Source organism: Rhodamnia argentea, chromosome 10 (genome assembly GCF_020921035.1).
Source record: "Rhodamnia argentea isolate NSW1041297 chromosome 10, ASM2092103v1, whole genome shotgun sequence".
In the NCBI taxonomy this organism is placed as follows: Eukaryota; Viridiplantae; Streptophyta; class Magnoliopsida; order Myrtales; family Myrtaceae; genus Rhodamnia; species Rhodamnia argentea.
Window position 1 is genome coordinate 16815207 of NC_063159.1, and position 26619 is coordinate 16841825.

Consider the following 26619-nt stretch of genomic DNA (forward strand, 5'->3'; position numbering starts at 1 on the left):
ATATCAAAACATCGGCATTTTTTAAAGGGCAAAAGTACCCGTGTCATCTACAGAATTTGCAATCGCGCAAAAATGACGTAAAAATGTATTTTTTTTCCTTCTCCAACTAAGAAATAAAAAAAAATTGAAAAATATAAAAGCTGGAGCCTTTTCGGCCACGGTGTAATTATTTTCCCCTTGAAAAAAAAAATCCATAAAGTGGGAATTTTTATTTTTTTTTTTTGGTTACTCCAAAAAACCGAAAAGAAAAGGCAAAAGGAGAAGGAACATTCCGCTGTATTTGAATCCACCTTTGGCGTCCGTTGACGCCAAACCCACGCTCCCGAGTGCCGAAAAGACTAAAATACCTTCAATCGGGGATATTATCAAATTCCCAAAATGCCATTGAAATTGTCCCGAAATTACCATCTCTCGGCCAATCGGCGATGACGTGTACGACAACTCCGTGGGGTCGAACGCAGGCCATCGTCTTCTCTTCGCCGGGGTGCCGGTGGGACTCCGTGACGTGGCTTCGCGTCAGCACGGGCTAAGTTTGAAGTTAGTCTCCCATTAATGAGATGCGGCATACCCACATAATTCCAACCAACCAATCAAATGCCGCCAAGTTAGCAGGAGAGACCATTACTCACTTGTCGGCACATGCCAAAAATTGTTGGGTTGAACATGGCCCTAAAAACCGACAGCTAAAAAACTTCATAAAACCAACGTAACATAGATCATTCGAAGTGCTAATCAATGAGAAGAATTATTAAATCAATGTGAAAAAAAAAAATCATGCACGGAAAAAGAGATTCACGACATTTTGGAATTAATATACGCGAAAAGTAAAATAAACTTAGGTTTATTAGAATTTTCTTAACAAATGTTTCTGTTCGTTCCACTCCCTACCTTCTTATTCATCAAATCTACCATTATTTGAGGATTATTCCGATCGAAAGTCATTTATCCTCGTAAATATTAATGTTCTTTCCATCGCCCACCAACCATCTAACCTCAGGGCAAATCACTCCTCCCACTAATCAGGCTTCGCCAACCCACGAAGGATGAGACTCGTTACTTGCATCTGGAAAATCTCCTTTAGAGTAGTAAATGCTTTTAAATAGCTAATTCTATAAAGCCATCGTGATAGTCTCCGTGCTTGTTTACTCGACATAACTACATATATTAAAGGTAGCGAGGCCTCCGGAACCAAGTCCTCCACAATCTTTCCGTACGAGCTTTCTTCTCGACGAGCAATGATTATCGGCCGAGATTAACTTAATCCCCACTACTTGATGGCACTGCCTCGTCACCCTCGGGTCAATGAGAATGATTATTCCCCCCTCTGTTCATAAAAAGGGAAAGTGTCCTGCCCTGTCTTATGTGCGCAAACGAGGGTAAATCGGATTCTTACAAGAATTGATCATTTTCCGGCGAGTGCTCAATTCGTTCCCGTGGTGCGTTTTTACAGTCAAAACAATGGAAAGTGGGGGTCGATGCGGACCATGGTGGGGGACATAATTAAGGACAGTCCACGGGGTGTTTGGACAAAATCTCTCAACCGACGGACGTGGACGAATTGATTTGGTTTCGTACCGTTTTACGTTCCTTTCATGAGCAGGAACCTTCCCCATAATGGGTCCGAAGAATTATTGTAAAATTTGGCAAATGATTGGAGCTCTGTGGGACGATGATAATGTCATGAATAAATCAATTTTTTATACGGTGGATGCTCGTAAAAAGTGGACTCGATGATGAGACCCGTGTAGAAAGTGAGGCGCTTTGATCCACGGTTCTCGCGCGCCGGTCAAAGCGGCCATGGTAAAACTTCGTTAACGCACGTCAACGATATTGAACACATTAACGTAACTGAATTTGAATAGCTCAATAGCGTTTACCGAATTTAATCCCATGTATTTAAAAAGTACAGACACCGATAAGCATTCGGAAATTTAAAAGATGGGTACGAGGCTCGAGGTAGGTACTTAAATTGAAGTCCCGATAGAAAGGATGTCGATAGAGAGTTTAACCTATTTTATATGCGAAGATTCTCCATTTCAGAAAGGATTCAATCGAGCAAGCCGTTGAGGATTCTAAAGGGTATCAAATTTCTGGTCAAACCCAAATGGAAGTCAACCGTCGCCCTTAATTTGTTGTTTACTCGACAAAATTAAATAAAGGTGAGAGATTATTAAGCACGATACCGGCGACCCAAGACTCGGTAGGTGAAGCAATTGCCTGAGTTCGACGGTGCCGTGCCCGTACGGTTAGGCGTGTGGCGGATCGAGCCTCGCTGGATTCTTTGATAACACGGCAGATGCCTCTATTGACTTAACGTGTTGGGCCAGTGATTTGGGCCCAGGCCCAATTGACAACCCTGAGTTCTAATCGCTCTGCCTGGGGACTCTCTTATTCGATCAATGCAAAAACGACACTTTAAAGTTTTTTTTTTTTTGTCAAAAACACTTTAAAGTTGAAAAAAGTAAAAAAAAAAAAAAAAAAACCCCCTACTACTTCCTATAATAAGGTTTTCCGAATTTTACGGCGATGAGATCAGTCTTAATTTTGGCGGATTTTCGATAGCAAAGAGACAAAATAAATCATTTTTCTCGTCTTTTATGGGTATAGCTAGATCTCGCATATATAACTTGTTATTATCTCGTCGAAGGTTAATGGGAACACACATCGTTTACCAAGATTGAGAAATTGGAATTTCGTAACCTGTTCCTAATCGGGACACGAAAGTGGTACCTAAGTGTCGTAAACGACGTGGAGAAAGACGGGAGTTTCCACGTGCATTTTCTAAATCGCATATTTCGCTCGACCTTCCTTACTCGTCGATTTTTTTTTTAATGTGGTGATTACGTGGCGCGTGCTCAGAGGCCCAAGCGGTGAAGTGGATAAGAAAAGAAACCAGCGTGAAGGTTACGTACGATGATTAAAATCCAACTAATCATACTGTTGCGATGACGACATGTCGTGTTTTACGTGAAAGCTTTCTCTTGTTTCTAGTTTCTACATGTGCACGATTTCGTACAGAGCCAGGCACGGTCATTCTCATATTTAAATTCTGCTATGCATTGCACATATTAAGTCACGTGCCGCTCCTGTCGAATTAAATAAATATCGTTTATGGTTAGATTTCGGATTCGTAGCTACCCGCGTCGCTCGTACCGACCCAATTAGATCCCTTAGGTCCTTTGCATTCTCTCAAAAAAATGTGCAGCGAAACATGCGAATCCAAATCAATTGAAATTCACATTGGGGTTGACCCACTGGCCATCCTTCTCACTTGGGAAATGGGAAGGTGGGGAGTTCGATTCCCCACGTTCTCGAAGGGCTGGGGGTGGACACGTTTGAGTAAAGGAGCACGGTTTCGTAACTTGCGTATAGCATGTAGCACACATAATATAGAACTAGAGGAGAAAAAAAAAGAAGAGATCGATGGAAGTTGTACGTCACTAATTTTGAGCAAAAGAACATGAAGGGGCCTCTCAAATGTGGCCATTTAAATTAAATCCATATGTTGATCGTCAAAATATTTAGAACTAAATCGGCAAGTTTTCGAAAGATTTATGACTAAATTTGCATAATTGAAAGGTTTCATATTAAATTTGTAAAATCGTCAAAAGATTTAAGATTTAAGATTTAAGATCGAATTGGCTTCTGTACAGCAAATTTATGAGTTTTGGATAATTTTCCTCGTGCTCATCAAACTCATGCCATTTAATTCCATTGTAAGGTAGGGTTAGGAGCGACCGACTGCTTATTAATTTTTTAGCATATAGTTTTATTTAATTTGGTGGGGCGGACCACGTCGGACACGTACCGTAGCGCGAGGTTGGACCCCTCTCCGTTGGAAGTGGGGGGACACTGGCTGGCTAAGCTGGGGATGACTTCACGTGGTCATCACATGGAGGGAAGAGTTTCGGACCGTAGAGATGCTGGCGATGCTTGGTCGAGCAGATTCTTATTCTCTCCCAATTTCGGTACTTTCGATCAGTGGACATTATTGTGCACCCTTCACCTCGTGGGGCACGCATCATCGGTACTAGATGCGTACGATGCCCCGTGCGGAGTCATTCGGCGGAGCTGGCGAACGAGCGGGGGTCGGCCCTTCGGGCAACATCCCCGATGCAAAAATGAGGGCGGACGGTTGCCACCAGCCCCGACTCCGGCCCGTTAGCCTCGGGTCACAGATTGCAGATGCGAGAGAGGTCGGATCCTATGGATTCGCTTGTACTTCCGCTCGATGAATTTTGCTTTTTTTTTTTTTGTTTTTCGGGAGGGTGGATGGCATGGAATAAGCGGGTTCGAATGCCGAATTCCGATAGGATTTAGGCGTCCGAGCACGACCGGCCCGTTCGTTGGAATGCCGATTTCCTGTCAATTAGGGTCGCTCGGTATTTTCATGGTTGCGGATGGATCTTAGTACATCTGGTATTACTCTTTCCGTCGAAGCTCGACTTGAAGGTGGGAATAGATTTTTGCACGTGATGTGACCAGACCAATGTGCGATTCGTGGTTGGAGTGAAGCCTTTGATCATAGCCCCCACCAATTATAGAGGGCTTGGGTCCGGCTGAACTTCATTTCGAGGGGCACCCCACTTGAAAGACTATAGCTTTTATAACCAATAGATTGTATAATGCACTTTATATTTATTTATATTTTTCTCCTTTTATGAGACTATAATTGCTGAGAAGACTATGCAAAATTTTAAGACTCGATTGCGAGCTAAGCGAGACATTGTATTTTGATGTACAAAATTATAGCTCTCTTCTTTTTTTTTTTCTTCTTTTCGGATACGTCCTTTTGATATAATTAGAAAATTCTCCATATCTCCTTTAATCACGCATGTTTCTCAATCGATCGTGCTTATCCTTGATTGATCGTGATTGATGGTAATTGATATTACATTATCTTGTTACCTATATAATCATTTGTTAAAACCCCATAAGTATCGCATGTGTCATTTGTTATGAAATAAATTGAAATTATGCAATTCTCTTGTCTTCGTAAGGGATAATTAGGGGATTCTTCGTAATCGATTACAATCAATTAAGGATACGCGGGGTAAGTTGTGATAGTGAAGTCTCATATCGTATAATTAATGTGGGTGTGGAGCGGTTAATATATTCTAATTGCTCATAACTCATTGGCTTACGCTTTTAAGTGAAGGTGAATCAAATTGGATATGTTGATGGAGTCGAGATTCGGATTTGAGCTCTCTTTTTACTTTCTTTTCAAGTGAAAGTATCAAATTCCTATATACGCCCCTCTTGACTTATCTTTGATCTCCGAGCGATGAGGAGGGAACATGTGAGCCTAGCATCAACGGAAGGGGTTGTAATAAAGCTAATTATACGTGGATACACATATATGGCAGCACGGGCGGAGCGTGCAGTTTCGACGCCTGTCCTTTCGCGGTAATCGAAATAAAAGGAACCGAGAAATGATTGAATGATAGGGACAAAGGAGCTCTGCCCTTTTTATTCTGCGCTAAAGCTATGGTGGGGTTTTGGCTCTCTTGCGACTGGAGTGTGATTTGAAATTTGAAAGGGACGTCCTTTTTTGCTTAATCGTTTGATAAAGCACTAATCCCTCTCTCTTTTAATCACGACCCCAAGCTAAAATATCAATCTAAATTACTAATTAACTATTTTAACTCTGGCTTCCACAAAGCACTTTACAGGTTTTTTTGGCATCGTGTGGTGGTGAATGGGGAAAAAAGACATTATTCGGCTGAAATCGACGGAGCCCACTCTCGCAAAATTGATCGCTGACCACATTCCCCCGCATGTCGATCGCTCTTGAATTGCCTGATATCGAGTTTTGCGTGTGGTTGAAAACAAGTTTCGAGCACGATGTTGTCGGTGTCGGTGAAACTTGTTTTTACCCTAACGCTGAAGGAGCTAAGAAAAAAAGATACGCGGAGGCTAAGGAGCCACATAAGTACGTGTTACAATTGAAAGTTAGTCATCTAGATTCACACTTGATGATGCCCAAAAATACTCGTAACTTAAATCATAGATATCTCTCTCTTTCTATGTGATGCCTGCGAGCCTACTTGATCTCTTTGTGCCTCTCGTCGATCGTACCCATCGTGGAGAGGTCGACTTTGTATCGGAACAAGTTCAGCCGGCTCATACCCGTCCCTTCCGAACTCGTTTTGACCGGATCTCCAAAGTTCGAGTTTTTATCATTTGCTTGAATTGCACGCAACACGAAACATGCGACGATACAGTACATTCCACATCCTAATACCTCGGTGATTATGCATACGAGGGAAAAGATGGAAGTGAAATCCATGCATAATTCAACATGCCGTAGGAAAGTTTAGACGACTCTCACAAACTATATGGTACTCCTTTCATGAGGGCAGTGATAACTACAGCATTTCCTTAGAGAGGATCTTCGAAAATAAATCAACACATTTTCATATATATCACGAAATATCTTAATCTACTTTTTGACTTTCTGTTTTTTATGAGAATAAATTCTCTCCTATCAATCTTTTATGGTAGATTGCATACTTAAAAGTAACCTTAAAAGTAACCGAGGTGTAACTTCCAAATGTAAAACACGTAAACAAAAGAAAAGAAAAATCAACACTAATCCCGGCACAGATTTTCCCTCTTTCTCTGCTGTTTCTTTCCTTCTCCCCTTTCACTACTTCTAAACAAAGACAATCGCGCCGCCGCCGTTCCATGGCCATTCAACCATAAAAGCCGGCGGTCGGTCCCTTCGCCGCCTATTGCCATCGGATCATTATCCACCACCACTCCACCATCTCCCCGGATATCTCTCTCTCTCTCTCCCATGTGTGCTATGCCTTGCATTAAATTGAAAGATGAGGTCATCGGACATCCGCGGCCTCATATCGACCTCGATGTGATGTCACGGTCTCCTAGTGAAACACACGACGACACGAGAGTGGCGCTAGGAAGTTTATATTACACTTGCGTAGAAGCTAATGATAACAAAGTTCATTACTTATGCTTGCAATCAGGACTACTTGATTGATCCCAAGATATCTTTATCTCTCTCTCTACTCGATCTATACTCGAACCGCATAATGCGTGTCTGGGTAGTGCATTTTTCCTATTGAACTTAGAAAAAAATTCAACGTCGATTAGATACTAAACAAAGCAAATTAAGGATCTGTTCGAAAAGGATTTGCTTCGCATAAGGAAAACGAGATAGAGCGATTCTTTCTTCTGACTTTGAAAGATGGAGAGAGCCATTTCAAGACACGTGAAAATCAGATGGGTCCACGACTTAACCCTTGTTCATGTTTTCCATATTTTTGTTCCCTTTTTGCCCCGCCAATGGACAGTGGAGAGTCTTAACAACAAGCAACCGCTAGCAACACAAGAGGCTAAGGCGAGATCTGGTTTTATGCACGTGCTTTTTTTTTTTCAGGTCGCGCCTTTGCAATTATATAGTAATTAGCAAAGTTAACTCTGAGGTGGGTGATATGTCCCCCAAGTGTTTGGTGAGATGTGTTGGGTCCGCCTAATTCTATTTCTAGTGTGTTATATCTAATCTATAATGGAGATGTTTCTCCTTCTCTTAGGGAGGGGTTGGGTTTGGCTTGCAGTCTCTTGCAGCTAATAATCTTAATTTAATCGACGCCACTTGAGATTCTGTCCAGTTACGTTAATGCCCGTTTCATTTCGAGCTGTATGGGTACTTGGTCTGTTGGTCAACTGGTTTTATTGCGAAGTTGACCCCACATCCACTTTTGGCCATGTGCACCACGTGTTGCACTTCGGTTTTTTTTTTTTTTTTAAGGGAGCTAATAATGACTATTCTGTTTCTCTCTCTCTCTTTCGAAAATAGGTTTGGAAAAAAAATCTATTTTCGGGACAAATTTTTAGCCAAAAAATAGGTGTGGAACAGAAACAAGAATTACAAATTTTCTACTTTTCTATTTTCGGAACAAAATCAGATATAAGAATTATTCTCATCCCTCGCTCCGTCTTTCTCGTGTGCAACTCGGGAACCGATGAAAATTTTATACTGTTAGTTTCGAGAATTGAAATTTTGTATCGTTACTAGATATGTTTCTCTGCTCAGAAACTCATTCGGATAATAGAAACTATATTTCTGGGAACTTGATGATTACCATTCATGCCATTAGATTAAGGAAAACGAAAACCGTAAAGACAAAGAGGAAAAAGGATGATAACATATATAAATCCCAATTGAACAAGCCTTTGCTACTTGCTTGCACGGGGTTTGATTAAGTTGTCCGTAGTTACATATTGTCAAACACACTTGATGGCATTGAGTGGTGAAGTCATTTGATTTTTTAGCGTTTAACGGGGTTCATAGACACCTGTAAAGATTGGCAACATTGTCCATTTTCTTGACTTTTACTTAGTGCGTGGTGTCAGTGTCTACATACCTATGATCTTCGACGAAAGAGTACTTGTACTAGAAATTGGCATAGATGTGTAGGTAGAGAATACTTGAGGGTGCATGACAAAACTCAGCAAATTATCCCCGTAATTTCAGGAGAATGGGTGCCTCCTCACAAATGAGGTCACAAGTGACCAAGTTTGGGCAAGGATAGACCGTTGAAGTGAGAGATCAACCTACGTTAAATGGAGTCTCTGTTGCCCTGCTTCGCTTCGTGTGTAGCACCAAGCATCATAGGCTTCATTGGAGCTGTGATCGAATCGAGACAATCAAATAATTCATGCACATCGATCACATTAGCCAATGACATATTAATCCATGAGAATAATTAGCTCGTAGCTCGATGATTTCGCTCGTCTAACCAAATCTCAGTTGCAACTTTAAACGGTACTCTAAAGCGAAAGAGGCCGTGACTCGAATAAACCTTCCTATTGCTGCATGTCCAGTGGGGTGACAAATTCTAAGCATTGCCAACTTTTTTCTTCTTTTTCGTATCGATAATCACTGGAAATCGCAAACCGTTCTCAAGGACAATGATCATCCGAACCGAGTCATCTTCGTTGCATCAATCCATTAACCCTATTCCTCGTTGTTTTCTTCACCTGCCCGAGTGATAAGCAGGCAGAGAAGAGAACGAATGAAAGTTGGGGCCGCGGACATTCTGTACCAGCAAAGGAAACAATTGCGGAAGCCGTGTGCCTGGGACAACATTGGGAACACAAACGTAATACGGTCGTTGAACCAGCTACATCCCCCGCCTTGTTACTGCCCAACCGTCTCGTACAACGACATCCAATCCAATCGGCACGTGCCGCCCATCTTTCTTCCGCTCCCGTCTTTTTCTTTTTCTTCTCCTTTTCCCCACTGCCCGTACCCCTTCCCAAGGGTTCCAGACATCAGTGATCTAGCTGAACAAAGTAACTAGGTGAAAGAGGTGACATATGGTACCAGTGATGCTTCATATGTCGTCGTAGTCTTGAATTTGAAAAATAGGTGTCGCCTAATGGAATGCGGAAGATAAATTTTTGTCATTTTGTCCCCTCCCGTGGAAAGAGAAATTTGGTGATTGCATTTAATGGTGCGTTCGAATTCATTTCAACCCGTTCGACCAGACCAACTCTACGTGTAGATTTGATGTGATCGATGGACATGCTCGAGCCGAACGCAACCGGACGGAGTCGAGCTTTACACTAAAGCGGCCTTATCCAAGCTTTTGCCTTAGATTGGCCTTCAGGCCATTGTGCTCTGGCCAGGGCCATCAGGGTTATTAGGCACATGATCATGTCTAATCACAGTGGCACATGAGAGTCAGTTAAAAGAAATGAGGAGTTGGTTGAAATGACGTCAATCGTACGCTTGATGCATTGCCCTTCAAAAGCGAGCTTTGTTGACAAATGTATTTGATGCATGTCCTAATAACTGTATACACAAGAATTTTCGGGAGCTTTACTCTTATTAACCTCAAATCTAGTCAGTAACATTTAACCACATTCGTTGATCATGCAGGTTTTACATGGACCCAATACCCCAAAAAAAAAAAATATCCAACTTTAGCCTTCATCCCAATTATATTCAAAACTTTTTTTTTGTTTCATAAAAAACCTCAAACTTTAGCATTTGTCCCAATTTTACTAGTGTAATACAAAAAAAAAAACTTCAACTTTAGCATTTGTCTTGATTATATCCAAAAATTTTTTTACCTCATAATAAACCCTAAACTTGTACTTTTGTCCCAATTTTACCACAGTTAGCCTTCCTTCCATAATTATAATTAGTTAATCATACATGACATTTCCAAGTCATCAATGAATTATACCTCAATAAAATTGATATGAAAAAATTCATAACTTCTCTTTTGTCGTCTGTTTTCCCTACATATTATCAAGAGATATAAAATCACTCAAGAAGGTGTGTTTCGGATTCTCCCCGGCACTTAACAGCTCAAAGAATAGCTAGACATGAAGATTTTATTATTTGGATGAATGATCTCAAATCCCGTCGTCCACGACTAGATATGGAGATCCGATTATTTTGAGGAATGATCTTAGAACTTATCGTCCATGAAACTTATTATTTTCGAATTTCGAAGATTCATTGATAAGTTCGGTGAGAAAATTCGAGCCATGTGGGATTAACTAACGATGATTATGAACAAAATATTGATGGTGGTAGAATTGAGACAATAATAAAAGTTATGAGTTTTTTTTATGAGATAAATTTTTTTTATATAGTTGGGACATAAGCTAAAGTGGGGAGTTTTCGGATATTATGCCGGTAGAATTGGAATAAAAGTAAAAATTTGAAATTTTTACGAGATAAAAAAGAATTTTAGAAATAATTGAGATAAAAGCTAAAGTTGAACGTTTTTTTGCAATACTAGGGCGTTTTACGGGGACCAAGCCGTGCCCGGCCAAGGTTGCCGTCCGCTAGGGGCAGTAATTTTCCCGAAGACTCCTCCTCCACTTGCGGGGCCCGCCATCGGCCGCTTCCACCACCAGAACCGCACACGTAAAGCGGTGAGTTGTCCACAACACCTTTCCATGATACGGATGCCAACGGCACAGCTGTACCTAACTCGGGAGCGCACGGAGTGGGGCAGTAATTCTAGAAACGGAATCACGAAAGCGGAGCTGCCGCGGCCGGAGCCACCAGAGGCAGCGACCCACCTCCCCGAGACACCCCTCCATTTCCCGCATAATTACGATCCGGTCACCACTTCAGCGTATCCGGATTCGTATCCGTATACAGTGAAAGTGCGTCATTCATGCCCGAGGGCCAAGACCTCTCATTTATATGCTTTCGTCCCTCTTAGCTGATAAATTTCTCACTCTCTCTCTCTCTCTCTACCCCCCCTCGCCCAGCCTGTCTTTTGTCGGTGTTGTTTCAGATCTTTCTTGCTGTTTCTACACACTTGCTCAAGCCTCTTTTGGTCACCACCCCTTTTCGTCATTCGCCATATATAAGCAGCAAGATATATTACTGGGAAAAAGATCGAACCTTGTGTTTCAAGGCTTGGATCAGAGGAAAAGAGAGAAAGGGAAAAGTTGGTTGATGCATCAAGTTCCGTGGGCAGAAAAAACGGGGCGGTGGTGTTTGGGGGTTCTTTCTGTAGTGGCGATCGGCTCGGGATTTTGGATCCGGTAGCTATGCGAGAGCTGGTGCTGTTGTTGCTTGGTCGTAATCGGAGAAATATATGATAGCCAGAAAAGGGGTGTTCTGTTGGGTGGTTGAGGCTTTTTTGGAGAGGGAGTGCATGAGGGACTGTTCAGGGAGGAGAATAAGGTGGGACTCTGGTCTTGTGATTCGGAGCAGAGGCAGATGGGGCAAATGCGGCTGACGGTGGATTTGTCTTGTCTCTGTGTGCTCGTTTTGAGCTTGTGAAGAGGGTAAAAGACATCTGGGTTTTGCTTGTTTTGGTCTCGAGTTTCCGAATTCTTGGTTGTTTTGGGGAGCTAAAGGTCAAGGCTTTGTTTTTTTAGGGAATTGGAAAAAAGATGCAGCAGGATCAGAGGAAGAAGGTGATTATTGCTTTGGACGGTCTCTTGATTTTGTGCTCAATTCTTTTTTCTTTTGAGAGTTCATTTCTTGGTTTTTGATGAATTATTATTATAATGAAGCTGGTGAGTTTCGCTGATTGAATGCATCTAATTGTGTTAAGATGAGAGAGGAAGAGGCTTTATTTGCAATGTGGTTTGACATGGTAATCATGATGCCTTTGGAGCTTTGGAGTTTGATTTCGCGGTGCACGTTCATGTGCTTCTCCGTTTCTGGATAAAGTTTGACTTTTTTTTTTTTTGGGCGCAAATTTAGTGATAGGTCAACTTATTTGGCAGTTCGGTGGGGATATTTCGGGGGCTCATACCAGGATAATAATACTGGCTTTTTAATTTTATTTTTGCTTTTGGTTTCTCTCCCTCATTTTAAGCGGGTGGTTCTCGTCATAATACATTGATGAAGTGCTTTGCCTCTTTAATTATGGGGTTTCTGTTACATTCTCACTTTGAAACAGCATAAATAAACGGGAGTTAGTTTTGATGGTGGTGGTGGGTTTCATTCTTATTCTGATATCGATATTACAGATTGAAACATGTGCTTACATCTCTTTCTGATCTCACTTGATTCCATTTATTTGTTCCATCTGTCATTGGAATCTATTCTTAGTCTCAAGTTCTTTCTCTTTTTGCACGCTCCACCTCTTCCATCTCGAATCCGAGTTCTTTTTTTCGGATCGCCGTGATCTTGGATGTTTCTTAGCTGGAAATAGGACATAGTAAGTTGGATTTCAGCTGTTGGATATCTGTCTACTTTTCTGTAACTAAAAAATACTGCAGGGATGCTATGTTAATTCTTTGCATGTTTTTAGTCTATGAACTACCCTGTAATCTGTCATCAAATCTAGATATAAGATTGTTTCATTATGCATTTTTGGTCTTTGGGGAGCTTGGGAGCTATCCGATTTAGAAAAATTTTGCACGGGCGAAGCCCTGGGCATCATATGTTGATTGCCTTTGCTTTTACATTGCAAGGTACCTGTTTTTGCATATGTTGCTTAAAGTGTAAATAAACTGTTCTGACTGTATAGAATTGTTGACACTTTTATCTGCCTTTGCTTGCGTCATTTGTTATTCTGCGGTTTGGAGATAAGCCTGTAGGCCCTGTACATGAATGAAAATTTTTCATACTCTATAGTCTAGACTTGTCTGTACAGGAGCTTCCTTTTCCTTATAACTTGGGCTGACAAATTTTTTTTTGAGCCACTTGAAATATATGATCAAACGGTATGAGGAGTTGGAAACTTTTGACTCGAATTTCACGTAAGTGAAGGATTCTCTTGAAATCTTAAAAGGCTTTGTTTGGCATCTTACAACTGCAGGATTATGTTTTTGTTAATTATTCAAAGTCAAAAGGAGTAGCAGAAGCATCATTGGTGATCCTTTTGTTGTTGTTGTTGTGGACAAGTCATTTGAGATATTTGATTGACATCTTTTGAGCATATAGAGCATTTCATTGCTTAGGGCATCTATCTCATCATCAGAGTCTTACTAATTCTCGGCATTGCCTGCTGAGGAGTGCTGGGCACCATTTCTTCTGCATTTTTATATCCTTAATGATCAATTTAAGATTCCCTGTTGTTTTGCATTGGGAATTTCTGTCCTGCTGTGTGCGATTCTGCATTCGCAGGTCTAACTTTGGTGCTCTCTCATTCTCATGTTTTTGAAATTTTGAACTTTTTTTTCGAGTTATCTATACCACGAACATTTTTGTAGTGTTTCCATGCTGAAAGAAATCTCTATGCCTCAGAGTTCTGCAGAAATGGACTTCTTCTCTGAATATGGAGATGCGAATCGATATAAAATTCAAGAAGTCATTGGGAAAGGGAGTTATGGGGTTGTCTGCTCAGCAATTGACACTCACACTGGTGAAAAAGTCGCAATAAAGAAGATACATGATATATTTGAGCACATATCTGATGCGGCTAGAATACTTCGTGAAATTAAGTTGTTGAGGCTTCTACGGCATCCTGACATTGTTGAAATAAAGCACATAATGTTGCCACCTTCCAGAAGAGATTTTAAAGATATTTATGTTGTTTTCGAGCTGATGGAGTCAGATCTTCACCAAGTCATCAAAGCTAATGATGACTTAACAAAGGAGCATTACCAGTTTTTTCTCTACCAGCTACTTCGTGCGTTGAAGTATATTCATACGGGTATACCTCACTCTTAGCTTTGTCGTCACTTCATTCACTGTAGGTAACCAAATCGTTTTTCTTTTGCACCTACTAATTATGACATTTAAAACACCCTGTTCATCATAAATGTATTTTAATCAGGCTTTTTCTGACGCTTCTTATGTCCATCGTGGATGCTCACTTCTGTAAAAGAGTAAACTATATCTTTCATGGCTCTGATCCGCTGATTATCTATAACGTTAGAGCATGATAATCTTTTGGTGATGAATACTCTTCTTTTCAAGTGGATACAGACTGTTTCTGATATTGATGTACATGATTGCAGCAAATGTCTACCATCGAGATTTGAAACCAAAGAACATTTTGGCAAATGCAAATTGTAAGCTCAAAATCTGTGATTTTGGTTTAGCAAGGGTTGCGTTCAATGATACACCTTCCACTGTATTCTGGACTGTATGTATCTTCTTACTTTGCCGTTAACTTTTAATTCTTTCACATTGGTCGAAAATGGTCACTAAATGCTCCGCCCTTTACTTGATATAGGATTATGTTGCTACAAGATGGTATAGAGCTCCAGAACTGTGTGGATCATTTTTCTCCAAGGTAATGGTGGTCATGCATCCTATTTCTCCTGTTAGAACCGTTAACAGCATAAGCTCATCATCATGCGTTTGAAGTTCAGAGACTTCTGTTGTGTCTTGTACCTATTTGCACCAACTTAGCTATAGCTCCTTTTGCGAGGCTTGTTAAAGCATTTCCTTTAAATTAAAGCTGGGACATTCCGTTTGTTGTTTTTATTTGGTGGTTTATTATGGGTATTGCTTTCATTATGAGCAGAACATTTTAAACAACTGGTTTTGTTTGCTTACTTTGCTTCCGCACTTCATATGTTGAAAATTCGAGGCTTGATTTACTTTAGTATCTCCTATTTGACTATTTTACAGAGCAAGATGAACCTATTACATTGTTCTGTTTTCTCTTTATATCTTTATGAAGTTCTCAAGTTCTTAGATATTTTTCTCTGTGGGGGATGTGGAGCTCCATGTAGAATACCAGAGTCAGTCTGGTTATATGGTTTCAAATAGAGCATGACTTAAGTCATTTGCTTGAAGTCTGGATGAGAGATGAGACTGCTTTGGTAAATTAAGCATTCCGTGGCTGTGGGAACATACAAAAGTTCCCAGCGTCGTGGAACCTTTCTTTTTTTTTTAATGAGCTTAACTTAGTCATAAAGGAAAATTCTGCGATTCTAGGAACTTTTGTATGTCCTGAAATTTGTCGAGCTAGAAGTTGAGGAGTTTTTCTAAAGGCGGTGATCACCTTAATCATCACATTTCCATTTCTTGGAGAGGAGGGATAAATCAGTTGTAACAACATTAATATGGGAATTTGACTTGATACAATCATGCATGCGGGGAGAAATCTGTGATAATTGGCTTGGTGATTCTTTTGTTGGGTGAGATATGCAGCTATAAAATCTTGTAAGCATCAGGAGATATACTTTGTTTGTTTCTTTGGGATAGAATTAGTAATGTGAGATATGCAGCTATAAAATCTTGTAAGCATCAGGAGATATACTTTTTTGTTTCTCTGGGATAGAATTAGTAAACAGGCAAGTAAGTAATTGCTTGGATATTAATGAGAGATTGTTCCAATTTTGATGGAGAGCTTATGTTGAAGGAAACTGAAAGATATTGGAACCATTAAATAACATGTCGGAAGGGCCATGACTAAGATGACACTAGCAAATAGGCTACTTGAATCCGAAATAGCTAAGTGGCTTTAATGCTTTCATAGAGATGCTGAGCTATAGGATGTGCTTCGCACTTTTATTACCTTCTGTTTCTCAAGTAGAGATATCAGAGTTGGATGTTTTCTGAATGTAAGAAAGTACATCAGCAACTTAAAATGTACCTCAAATTCTCTTTGATATTGAGCTTTTTCTGTCAAACTTACAATCTTATGTTATTGCAACGCAGTATACTCCTGCAATTGACATATGGAGTATAGGCTGCATCTTTGCTGAAGTACTGACTGGGAAGCCACTGTTTCCTGGAAAAAATGTTGTCCATCAGCTGGATCTAATGACCGATCTCCTTGGAACGCCTTCACTAGATACCATTACAAGGGTATGAAATTGTTTGTTTATGAAGCTCCTGATAAGTACGTGGAAAGCAGATCCTTATATTTTGTTGACACGTGCAGGTCCGAAATGACAAGGCAAGAAGATACTTAACTTGCATGAGGAAAAAGCAGCCTATGCCATTTGAGCTGAAATTCCCAAATGCAGACCCTTTAGCGCTGCGGCTATTGGAAAGGCTTCTTGCCTTTGATCCAAAAGATCGCCCTACTGCTGAAGAGGTTGAGATCGTATCTGTCTTCATTTTATCTGATCATTCTAGTATGCTTCTCCTTTAGGATAGAGATACTAGATGGCTATTATCTTTCAGTATTTTCCTTGGTTTTTGTGTAGTCATGTACTAAAGAGTATGACTTTTATGTAGGCATTAGCTGATCCATATTTCAAAGGACTAGCCAAAATTGAAAGGGAACCTTCATGCCAGCCCATTACAAAGATGGAATTCGAGTTTGAGAGACGAAGGGTAACCAAGGAGGATATACGGGAGCTAATTTTCCGAGAAATCCTTGAATATCACCCTCAACTGCTTAAGGACTACATGAATGGAACTGAGAGGACTAATTTTCTATATCCGAGGTTGGTACCAATTTTATTGAGTGTAGTCAACCCGTCTCTTAGTTCTCTCTGTTGCTCGAAGAACATCGTCAACACCAATACTGATTGCTCCAACTTTATCTGTCTGTTGTTTCTTCAATTGACTCATCAGTTGCTCCACCTTGATCTTCCCTTTGTCTATGTTGTGTACAGTGCCGTTGATCAATTTAGGAAGCAGTTTGCGCAGCTGGAGGAAAATGGTGGTAAAAGTGGTGCTTCAGCCCCTCCAGAAAGAAAGCACGTGTCTTTGCCAAGGTACGTATGTGTTTCGTGCCACACCTTTTTGCCCGCTTTTCAATTTTCAGTTGTATGTCTCGTGTTTGTAGCTGAGTTTTGAACCATTTTTAGTGGATGACATTGCGTGCCTTGCACAATTACAGGTCGACCATAGTACATTCGAATTCAGTTCTGCCAAAGGAGCAACCAAAAATAAACAGCTATAAGGATCAGCCTACTCAGGCTGAGGAAGCTTCCATAAACCCATCCAGGAACTTCCAAGCAACCCAGAGACTTCCAATCGGTAGATAAACTTCTTCCACGCTTGTTTGCTTTTATCAGTGAATGGTAACTCTCGTGCTGATATTGTCGCTGCTCAGCCAAACCAGGAAGAGTTGTGGGCCCAGTCGTTCCATATGAGAACAGGAACATTGCCAAAGATGTGTATGATCCTCGAACAATGATCCGAGGTACCGTCTTCCCCTCACCGGCAGTGCCCCCTGCATATTGCTACAATAAAGCGAGCATGGGAAAGCAAGAACGGCATGGGACTGAAGCCGAGAGAGAAATGGCTGCTGCGCATGCCAAGCAGATTCCGCACTGTGGGATTGCAGCGAAGTTAGCGCCAGACGTTGCCATAAACATAGACACGAATCCGTTCTTTATGACTAGGATAGGAGGGGGCAAAATGGATAACAGCGAGGAGCGGGCTGCAATAGATGCCAACTTTTTAGCGGCAAAGACGCAGTACGGCAGCATTGGCACTGCAGCAGCAGCTGCTGCCAATGCGGCTGCTCACCGGAAGGTTGGGTCTGTACAGTTTGGCATGACAAGAATGTATTAAAGAAAGGGTGTTAGCATAGTGTTGGCTTGTCTGAATACAGTGACCCGTGACTGGCTCTTCTTTCGGTACAGAGATGACCCATATTCCGCACGTTGGGTTCGCTGCCTAAAAATGATCGCAGGTGTCGTGCACATCTCGCAGAGGAGGCAGCTTCGTGGTGGGCACTCGGCAAGTACAATTGTTCGAAAACTATACTGTTCGCAAAATACTGCTGATTCGATACCCTCTCTCCCTCCCTCTCTCTCTCTGAGTTGAAGCCTTTGTACGTGTTCTGGAGAAATGGTATGTAGAATAAATAAACCAATCTCCGAAGACGCAATTAATCACGAGTTGGATCATATCCTCCGAAATGATCTTAGTGAAAGGAGTGATCGTTACATTTGCCATGGTGGCGGTACCCATGGCCGCTGCTATTACTCGAACAACGAACTCTGCTTTTAAGAAAGCCAGAAGAAGAACAATTGCAACAGAAAGTACGCAGCTTTTTACTATTCCCGACACGAGACACGTTGGATAACCAAAGGGGCAAACAAGGGGCGGAGTTCTGTGAGACTGCTTCCTATCATGGTATACGAGGCTTCGATGTTCCTCACTTGTCAAATACCTGCCATTGGGATCGATCCTGTGAATTGAATTATGGGTGAGTGGATGGATGGGCATCAAGGTGAGGGAAGAACAGAGAGGCTCTGTTTCCCGCCATTTTTCCCAAGCTGCCAAAGGTTTAAGAAGATTCACGTAAATTATCGTTACCCGCCCCTCGTGTTCGTACTTTAGCTCAGGAACCAACCAACCCCGCCTGGCCAAAAAAAAAAAGTCAAACGTCAACACTCATCGTCTTCGAAAAGTCGCTCTCGGAATCTTCCAATCCTTCGATTCTAGCTTTGCTGACTTCTTGCCCACCTCCACACCCCCGACGTATGAAAACAAAGAGAAAAAAGATAAAGATGATTTCATCAGCGATCTATGGCGGATTACTAGATCGTTTCTCGTTGTCACATGTGGTCTTTCGGATTTTCTTAGTTCAAAGATAATATAGGCGACGACCCTTATTTCTTGCCTTCTTGGTCGTTGCTTCTTTTTGGGTTCCAGCTTGCGCAGAGGACTGATCGGTCCAGAAGATGGTTTTCAAGTTCGTGACCTTTGTTCCCAACGATGACCTTCTCAATGTTTATCCAGGCTCGCCGGTGTGCCTCACTGCTTTGTCTTCTGCCTCGTCATCTCCTCGAGCCTGCAGCAATTGCCTTGGCTGGATCGGTTCCTCCGTCCATTGGTCAAATGCACCTGCTGCTCCGCGAGCAGACGAGTCACGACAGACTGAGGATCGTGCTAGGTTTTTTCTTGAACTTATGTCAGGAGCTCACTGGAAATTATGTTGGGGTTGCTGGCTTCCTATAGTTAGGTTTGGATGTTGGAGCTCAAGCTGAATTCTGACTGCTGTTTCATCTGTTTCAGAGTTGGAGCGACGGAGGCAAGTAGTGGCCAGGATTCAGGTGAGAAGACACATTTCGAAGGAACAGGAAGTGGGTCTGCGGACATTCAGGTCAGGATTGTAAGTGAATCCGGCGCTGATTAAGACACAGAAAACCAAAATATTTCCAGTTTCAAGAGCATTCGTGTTCGGTTTATGCATTTATGAGTGTTGATTTAAAACCGAAGAGGAGAAAAGAAAATAGGGGCCGATTGAGCTTCTGTTTACTAAGGATCACCATGCCATTTTAAGTTGACGATCATATCTGTTGAGAGTTCGAGCTAGGTTGTGTGTATCTAAAAGTTGAAGCCCTCACAAATACCAAATGGATTAATTGGAAACTGTTGACTGGTACTTCGCGTAAGTGAAGGATTCTCTTGAAATCTTAAAATGCTTTCTTTGGAGTCTCACAAGTAAGGGGTTCTGTCTTTGTTGATTAGCCAAAGTCGAAAGGTGAAGCAGAAGCACCATGGGGAATCTTTTCGTCACCGCCGCCGTTGTAGACAAGCCATTTGAGATATTTAATTGACAGCTTTTGAGCATATCGAGCATTTCATTGACTAGGGATCTATATCATCATCAGAGAGTCTTATCTTGGCACTGCCTGCTCGAGAGGTTTTTTTTTTTTTTGGTCGGTGCCTGCTTGGGAGTTTTGGACACCATTTGTTGTGCATTTTCAAATCTGAAATGATCAATTCAAGATTTCCTCTTGTTTTGCATTGAGAATTCCTGTCCTGTTGGTGCGTGATTTTGCATTCAGTGGAACTTTGGTGCTTCCTCCTTGTCATTGTTTTGAAACTTTGAACTTTTCTAGAAACTATACCATGGACATTTTATAGTGTGTTATGTTGAGAAAAATCTCTATGCCTCAGGATTCTGCAGAAATGGACTTCTTCTCTGACTATGGAGATGTGAGTCGCTATAAAATTGCAGAAGTCATTGGGAAAGGGGGTCATGGGGTTATCTGCTCAGCAATCGACACAAATACTGGTGAAAAAGTAGCAATAAAGAAGATACCCAATATATTTGAGAATGAATCTGATGCAGCTAGAGTCCTTCCTGAGATTATGCTGTTGAGGCTTCTACAGCATCCTGACATTGTTGAAACAAAGCACATAAATGTTGCCACTTTCCAGAAGAGATTTTAACGATGTTTATGTTGTTTTTAAGCTGATGGAGTCGGATCTTCACCAAGTCATTAAAGCAAATGATGACTTAACAAAGGAGCATCACCAGTTTTTCCTTTACCAGCTACTTCGCGCTTTGAAGTATATTCATATGGGTATCCGCTCATTCTTAGCTTTCTCGTCACTTCATTCACTGTAGGTAATGTTAATCTCTTTTCTTTTGCCCCTATCTACTAATTATAACATGTAAAACAGTGTGTTAATCTTATATGTACTTTAGTCAGTCTTTTTTTTTTACGCTTCACTTTGGATGTCACTTCGTAAGAATAAACTACTTTGGTCTGTATTTTTGAAAATTCACCTCCGGTTAATTTTTGTCATCTTCACCGAGGCATTAAAGCTAAGGACGACTTTAAGAATCATTACCAGTTTTTTTTTTTTTAACAGCTACTTTGCGCTTTGAACTATATTCATTCGGGTATCCCTCACTCTTAGCTTTCTCGTCACTTCATTTGCTATAGGTAATGTTTAATCTTATGTCGTTTGCACCTATCTACTAATTGTCACATCTAAACCGGTGTTCATCATATATATGCTTTAATCTGTCCATTTTCTACGCGTCATTTGTCCATTGTGGATGATGCTCACTTCTGCCGGAAAAAAAAGAAGCTATATCTTTCATGGCTTCGATCCGCTGATTATCTTTCTTGTTAGAGTATGATAGTCTTCTGGTGGTGAATTATCTTCTTTTCAAGTGGATACAGATCGTTTCTGATATTTATGCGTGTGATTGCAGCAAATGTCTTCCACCGAGATTTGAAACCAAAGAACATATTGGCAAATGAAGATTGTAAGCTCAAAATCTGTGGTTTTTGTTTAACAAGGGTTGTGTTCAATGACACACCTCTCGACGTATTCTGGGCTGTATGTAACTTCTTAACCAGTCGTTAACATTCAAGTCTCTGACATCGGTGGAAGATGGTCCCTAACGCTCCACCCTTTACTTCATACGGGATTACTTTGCTGCAAGACGGTATAGAGCTCCAGAACTGTGCGGATCATTTTTCTCCAAGGCAATGGTGGTCAAGCATCTTATCTCTCCTGTTAGAATCTTTAACGGCATGAGTTTGTCATCATGCATTTTAAGAACCGAGACTCCTAATGTTTCTTGGTACCTATCTGCACCAACGTAGCTACATCTCCTTTTGCAAGGCTTGTCAAAGCATTTCCTTTGAGTTCAAGCTATCACATTTTGTGACGTCCTGAAATTTCGACTTCTATAAGGAAATTATAAATTCCAACATGGAAAATAAATTTGGATTTTGAGGATTTCAGAGACGATGAGTGTTCAACGTCCGTCAAAGTCAGTTTGAATAGTCAACTTTGATTCGTAATACCACGCTGTCGCGCAAATTCAATTATTTGAACCCTAAATGCCAAATTATCATTTTTGGCCTTGGAAGTTATGTGCTTAAGACAAGTTTATTACAAGTGATTTGAATTTTAGCCCCATTCTCTTAAATCAGTCGAATTTTTCCTTCACCCATGATTTCGGCCGCCCAACCTCGTCATCCCCATGCTGACGACGTCCTTGTTAACATCACCATCTTTTGCCCCAAGTTTTCCTTTCCTGCACGTTTTTCTCTCTCTTCTTTCTGCTGCTTCTTCTTTACTTTCTTCTTATTTTTAGTGTCAGCAACAGCCCCTTGTCCCAGTTTTAGCCATGTTTCTCTCTCACTTTTGACTTGTTGACCGCGACGTCTTCCTTTTCCCTCTTCTTCTTTTTGCTGCATCTTCTTCTTCTTTCTCTTGATTGTGGCCGCAACTCCCTCGGCTCCCAGCTTCCTCATCTTCACCCGACAACCAACTCAGTTGCTCAAGCTGCTTCATCCGTCACCCGCGTGTCGCCAAGCCCGACAAGCCGAGAAGTCGCTGGTCGCGCGCGACTTGAGCTCGCCAGCCACGACCCTCGCAACCGCGACCTACAGCCTCGAGACCCACGAACCTCCACCCACGAGCCGAGCTCTAGTCGTCGCCTTCGCCGCTCAGCGCAGCGCCAGCTTCCACTCCAACGACGTCGCGCCATCTTGGACCGCGGGATCTCAGGGACTGAGAGCCAACGCGGCTCGCGCCGCCGTGCTCCATCCCAATCACTTCTCGACGCCGTTGTCCCGAGTTTCCCAAACGCCAGCCCACTGCCTCGAGTCCTCGACGTCCGTCCGATCACTCCCCAGCTGCTGTTCAGTCCCGATGACGAACCACTTAGCCACCCGAAGCTCCTTGGGGACGTGAACAGTACTAAATGAGCCCCTGTTAGAACCCGAGAACCTCAGGTTTGGAGCTCGTAAGACCCGACACGGTCGTTCGTTGTCTCGACGCCATCACAACCCTCCGAAGCCGCTGTTTGGCTGTTGGACAGCCGGCCCGACGCCCATGCAGCCATGAACAGTAACCACGAGACCCGAACCGAGGTCGACCCGGACCGACGATCGAACCCATAACGCTGCGCCAACTTGGGTATCCGACGTACGAGTTCCCTTGGTTGCCGTGAACTTGAATGTGGATTTAAATTCGAACTCGCATCGCCTCGTGCTTGACCCGACATCAAACGCAAGAGTTGTGAGTTAACCTCTAAACTCTGAATAGGGAATTAACTGCGTTTAAGGATAGATTTAAAATTATTAACTGCTAAATAGATTATTTAGCTGGGGTCGGATTAATTAAAAGTGATCGAGATAATTAATTACGTTAATTAACTATTATTGTACGATTATTATTGCTATTATTGTACGATTATTATTATTATTGGGTGATTGTATAATGATTGCTACTTGTCTGGATTGATGCGAGTGATCACCCTGTTTATGGTTGCAAAATCTTGTGGATGATTTGTATATCTATATGTGGCAACGTGTGGACTGAATTTTGAGCATAAAAATGGCATTGAGCTAAGTTTTGAGCACGACTGCTTGTGATTGCATTGAATTAAATGCAAAAATAAGAACTCACTTGATTGGCCGGTGTGCTTGTGTCGTCATATGATGAGATTATACCGTTCGTACGGTTTCTGTAAGTTCGTCGGATAACATGCTTTTAGGCCTTGTGAAGGCGAGCCTGTCGTGCGATCTTCGGACTTCGCGCCGTCAAGTAGGGCGCCTAGTCTGTGACACGCCGGTCGTGTGTTAAGCCACACCGGTCGTGTCTGGCTGCGGCCTCTAATACTGGACACGTGTGATACATTTGTATGAGATTGTGATGGGTGTTGGTTGGTGCCTTGGTTTATATGTTGTTGTGTTATGATATGATGTTTGTTGTTGGCCCATGTGGGGTAAGTTTGCTGTATTGAAGATTACTTTTTACTTGGTCTGGGGCCCTATTGATCGTTATCATATTATCCCTGCTTAGATGTCTTGTGTCTGTCCTACTGACTTGGCGTTGACTCACGATTTTATATCTCATCCTTGTTGTTAACATTTTTCTGCCTTAACTATGGGGTGAGCGGCTTTTTTGAGTGCATAGTTTTAAACGCCGTTTTTAGGTGGAAGTGGCCCCGAGGCTTTTGTCTACTTCCGATTAACGATAATTAAATAAAGTATTTTTGGTTAGTATTGATTGATTTGACTTCCTATTGTTCTATCCCTACTTTTAATTTATTTGTTTGGGGAAATTACACTTGCTGCATGCGTTATTATTAAGATAAAAATAATGGGTCTCGCACTCCCATTTTCAGGTTTGGGTGTTCTCAATCCACATCCTGTCTATTCATTTTATTGAGTTGTTTTATTCTGGGTATTGCTTTCATTATGAGCAGACTATGGTGAATGGCTGGTTTCGTTTGCTTCACTTTGCTTCTCACTTTGTATGTTCAATATCCGAGGCTTGGCCTACTATTTGACCACTCTACTGACTAATGTGAACCTGTACATTATTGTCTTTTTTTTTTTTTTAATCTAATATTTTCTTTGTGGGGGATGTGGAGCTCTCTGTTGATATACTAGAGCGAGTCTGGTTTATATTGTTTCACATAGAGCATGACTTGAGTAATTTGCTTGTTAGAAGTATAGACCAGACGCGAATGCTTTATATCAAACATTCCGCGACTCTGGGAACATACAAAAGTTCCCAGAGTCGCAGAATTTTTTTCTTTTTTATTGAGCTTTTTATGAGCTTGACTTGCTCATTAGAAGAAAAAAAGTTCTGTGATTCTAGGAACTTTTGTATGTCCTGAAACTATTTTGCTGAACCTACGAGTCAGAAGTCGTGGACATTTTCTTAAGGTGGTGAACACTTTAATCATCACATTGCCATTTCTGGGAGAGAAGAGGCATAAAACACTTGTCACAAGATTAATGTGGGAATTTGATTTGATAGAACAAAGCATGGGAGCAGAGATGAATGACTTAGTGATTCTTTTGTTGGGAGAGATATGCAGCTATAGAATCTTGTGTAAGCGGTAGGGGATAGACTCTTCTGTTTTTTTCAAGATGAATATATTTATGCTGGCAACTAAGTAGTTGCATTAATGTTAAGGAGACTCCGGTCCAATTTTGACGAAGAGTTCTTGTTGAAAGAAACTGAAAGAGACTAAAACCATGAAAAACACGTTGTGGAAGGGCCATGATTATGTTAGAGATGACAATACCGTAACTTGAACCCGACATAGCTAAGTGGCTTTAATGCTTTTACAGAGATGCTGAGCTATAGGATATGGTTTGCAGTTTTGATATTTTGTGTTTCTCAAATAGAGATATCAAAGTTGGATGTTTTCGGTAAGCAAGTGTATTGGCAACTTCAAAGTTAAGATGTACCTATTCCCTTCCTTATTGAACTTTTTGTGTGTCGAACTTACAATGGTATGCAATCACAATGCAGTACACTCCTGCCATTGACCCATGGAGTATAGGCTGCATCTTTGCCGGATTACTGACCAGGAAGCTACTGTTTCCTGGAAAAAATGTTGCCCATCAGCTGGATCGAATGACCAATCTCCTTGGAACGCCTCCACTAGATACTAGTGCAAGGGCATCAAATTATATCTCCTAGATAAATACAAGGAAGGCGGAGGCTTATAAATTGTCAACACGTGCAGATCCGAAATGAAAAGGCAAGAAGGTACTTAACTTGCATTTGGAAAAAGCAGCCCATGCCATTTGAGCTCAAATTCCCAAATGCAGACCCTTTAGTGCCGCGGCTAATGGAAAGACTTCTTGCCTTTGATCCAAAAGATCGCCCTGAAGAGCTTGAGATCATATCCGTCTTCGATTTATCTGACAATTTTAGTATGCTTCTTCTTTAAGTTAGAAATAGGACATTAATTGTTCTTGTGATATGTTTATCTCTTTATTTTTTAGACATCTCTCTCAATCGGGTATACCCCAGCAGGACACATGGAGCATAGGCTGCATCTTTGGGTGATTTACTTGCTAGGAAGCCATTGTTGGAGGGAAAAGTGCGGTTCATCCGCTAGATTCAGTAACAGATCTGCTCGGAACCCCATCATTAGATATCATCTCACAGGTGAGTACTGAATATTTATCTACTCAACAGTGTGCAGTGTGCACATGCATAGTTTTCTGGGTTTTAATATAACCTTTTACTGCTTCTCTCTCAAGTTAGAAATGAGGAGGCAAGCATATACTTGACTAGTATCAGGAAGAAGCGAACCAATTCAGACCCTGTAACACTGCAGCTATTTTAGAGGCTTCTCGCCCTTAATCCAAAGGATCGCCCTAGCGCTGAAGAGGTTTCGATACAAATGTTTGCACTTGCACTCGTTCACTGAATTTGACAATCATGCATATATATAAATCGAGTGTGCTCCAGAGTTAATTTGATTGTCGCAATCTGATCCGACATGAATGTGAAATCTTGTTTTTGGTTTTCTGTAGGCATTGGCCGATCCATACTTCAAAGACCCAGCACAAATAGATAGAGAACCAGCAAGTAAGCTGATTCCACCAGCGGAGTTTTGAGTTTGCGAGATGAGGCTAATGAAAGAGGATTTGCAGGATCTGATCTACCGTGAAGTACTGGAATATTTCGACCAAAAAGAAAAGAAAGTACTGGAATATCATCCGCAACTTTCGAAGGCGACCTCAGCTCAGGTTCTTGATCAGATAGAACATATAGGTACA

At 41.5% G+C, this 26619-nt stretch overlaps 1 protein-coding gene, 1 long non-coding RNA gene and 1 pseudogene across 5 annotated transcripts; all 3 read left to right on the forward strand.

The window, feature by feature from the left end:
* The first annotated feature begins 11200 nt into the window (after positions 1–11200).
* On the forward strand, positions 11201–18228 carry LOC115729306 (mitogen-activated protein kinase 20-like). Of its 4 annotated transcripts, none has more exons than XM_030659839.2 (10): positions 11201–11922; positions 13706–14114; positions 14422–14549; positions 14640–14699; positions 16076–16225; positions 16302–16457; positions 16601–16812; positions 16984–17085; positions 17211–17350; positions 17427–18228. In XM_030659839.2, the coding sequence occupies exons 1-10, from the start codon at positions 11899–11901 to the stop codon at positions 17888–17890; spliced, it is 1845 nt and encodes a 614-aa protein (XP_030515699.1). In that variant the 5' UTR covers positions 11201–11898; the 3' UTR covers positions 17891–18228. The 4 variants fall into 4 exon arrangements, with proteins under 4 accessions (XP_030515699.1, XP_048127734.1, XP_048127732.1 ...); XM_048271777.1 differs by lacking the exon at positions 11201–11922 and adding an exon at positions 11977–12270; XM_048271775.1 differs by lacking the exon at positions 11201–11922 and having other exon boundaries at positions 13664–14114.
* LOC125312692 lies at positions 14709–15781 on the forward strand. The gene is made up of 2 exons (XR_007196782.1): positions 14709–15624; positions 15696–15781. It is a non-coding gene; the product is annotated as an uncharacterized LOC125312692 (long non-coding RNA).
* A 563-nt stretch (positions 18229–18791) lies between the features above and the next one.
* On the forward strand, positions 18792–26457 carry LOC115729670 (annotated as a pseudogene).
* The last annotated feature ends 162 nt before the right edge of the window (positions 26458–26619 follow it).

Excerpts from the sequence above, each read along its gene's own strand:
- LOC115729306 (XM_048271775.1), top strand. The coding sequence starts at position 13,679 with ATGCTGAAAGAAATCTCTATGCCTCAGAGTTCTGCAGAAATGGACTTC. Across the intron at positions 16,226-16,301 it reads CACTAGATACCATTACAAGG|GTCCGAAATGACAAGGCAAG; the intron begins GTATGAAATTGT and ends TGACACGTGCAG. Across the intron at positions 16,813-16,983 it reads ACTAATTTTCTATATCCGAG|TGCCGTTGATCAATTTAGGA; the intron begins GTTGGTACCAAT and ends TGTTGTGTACAG.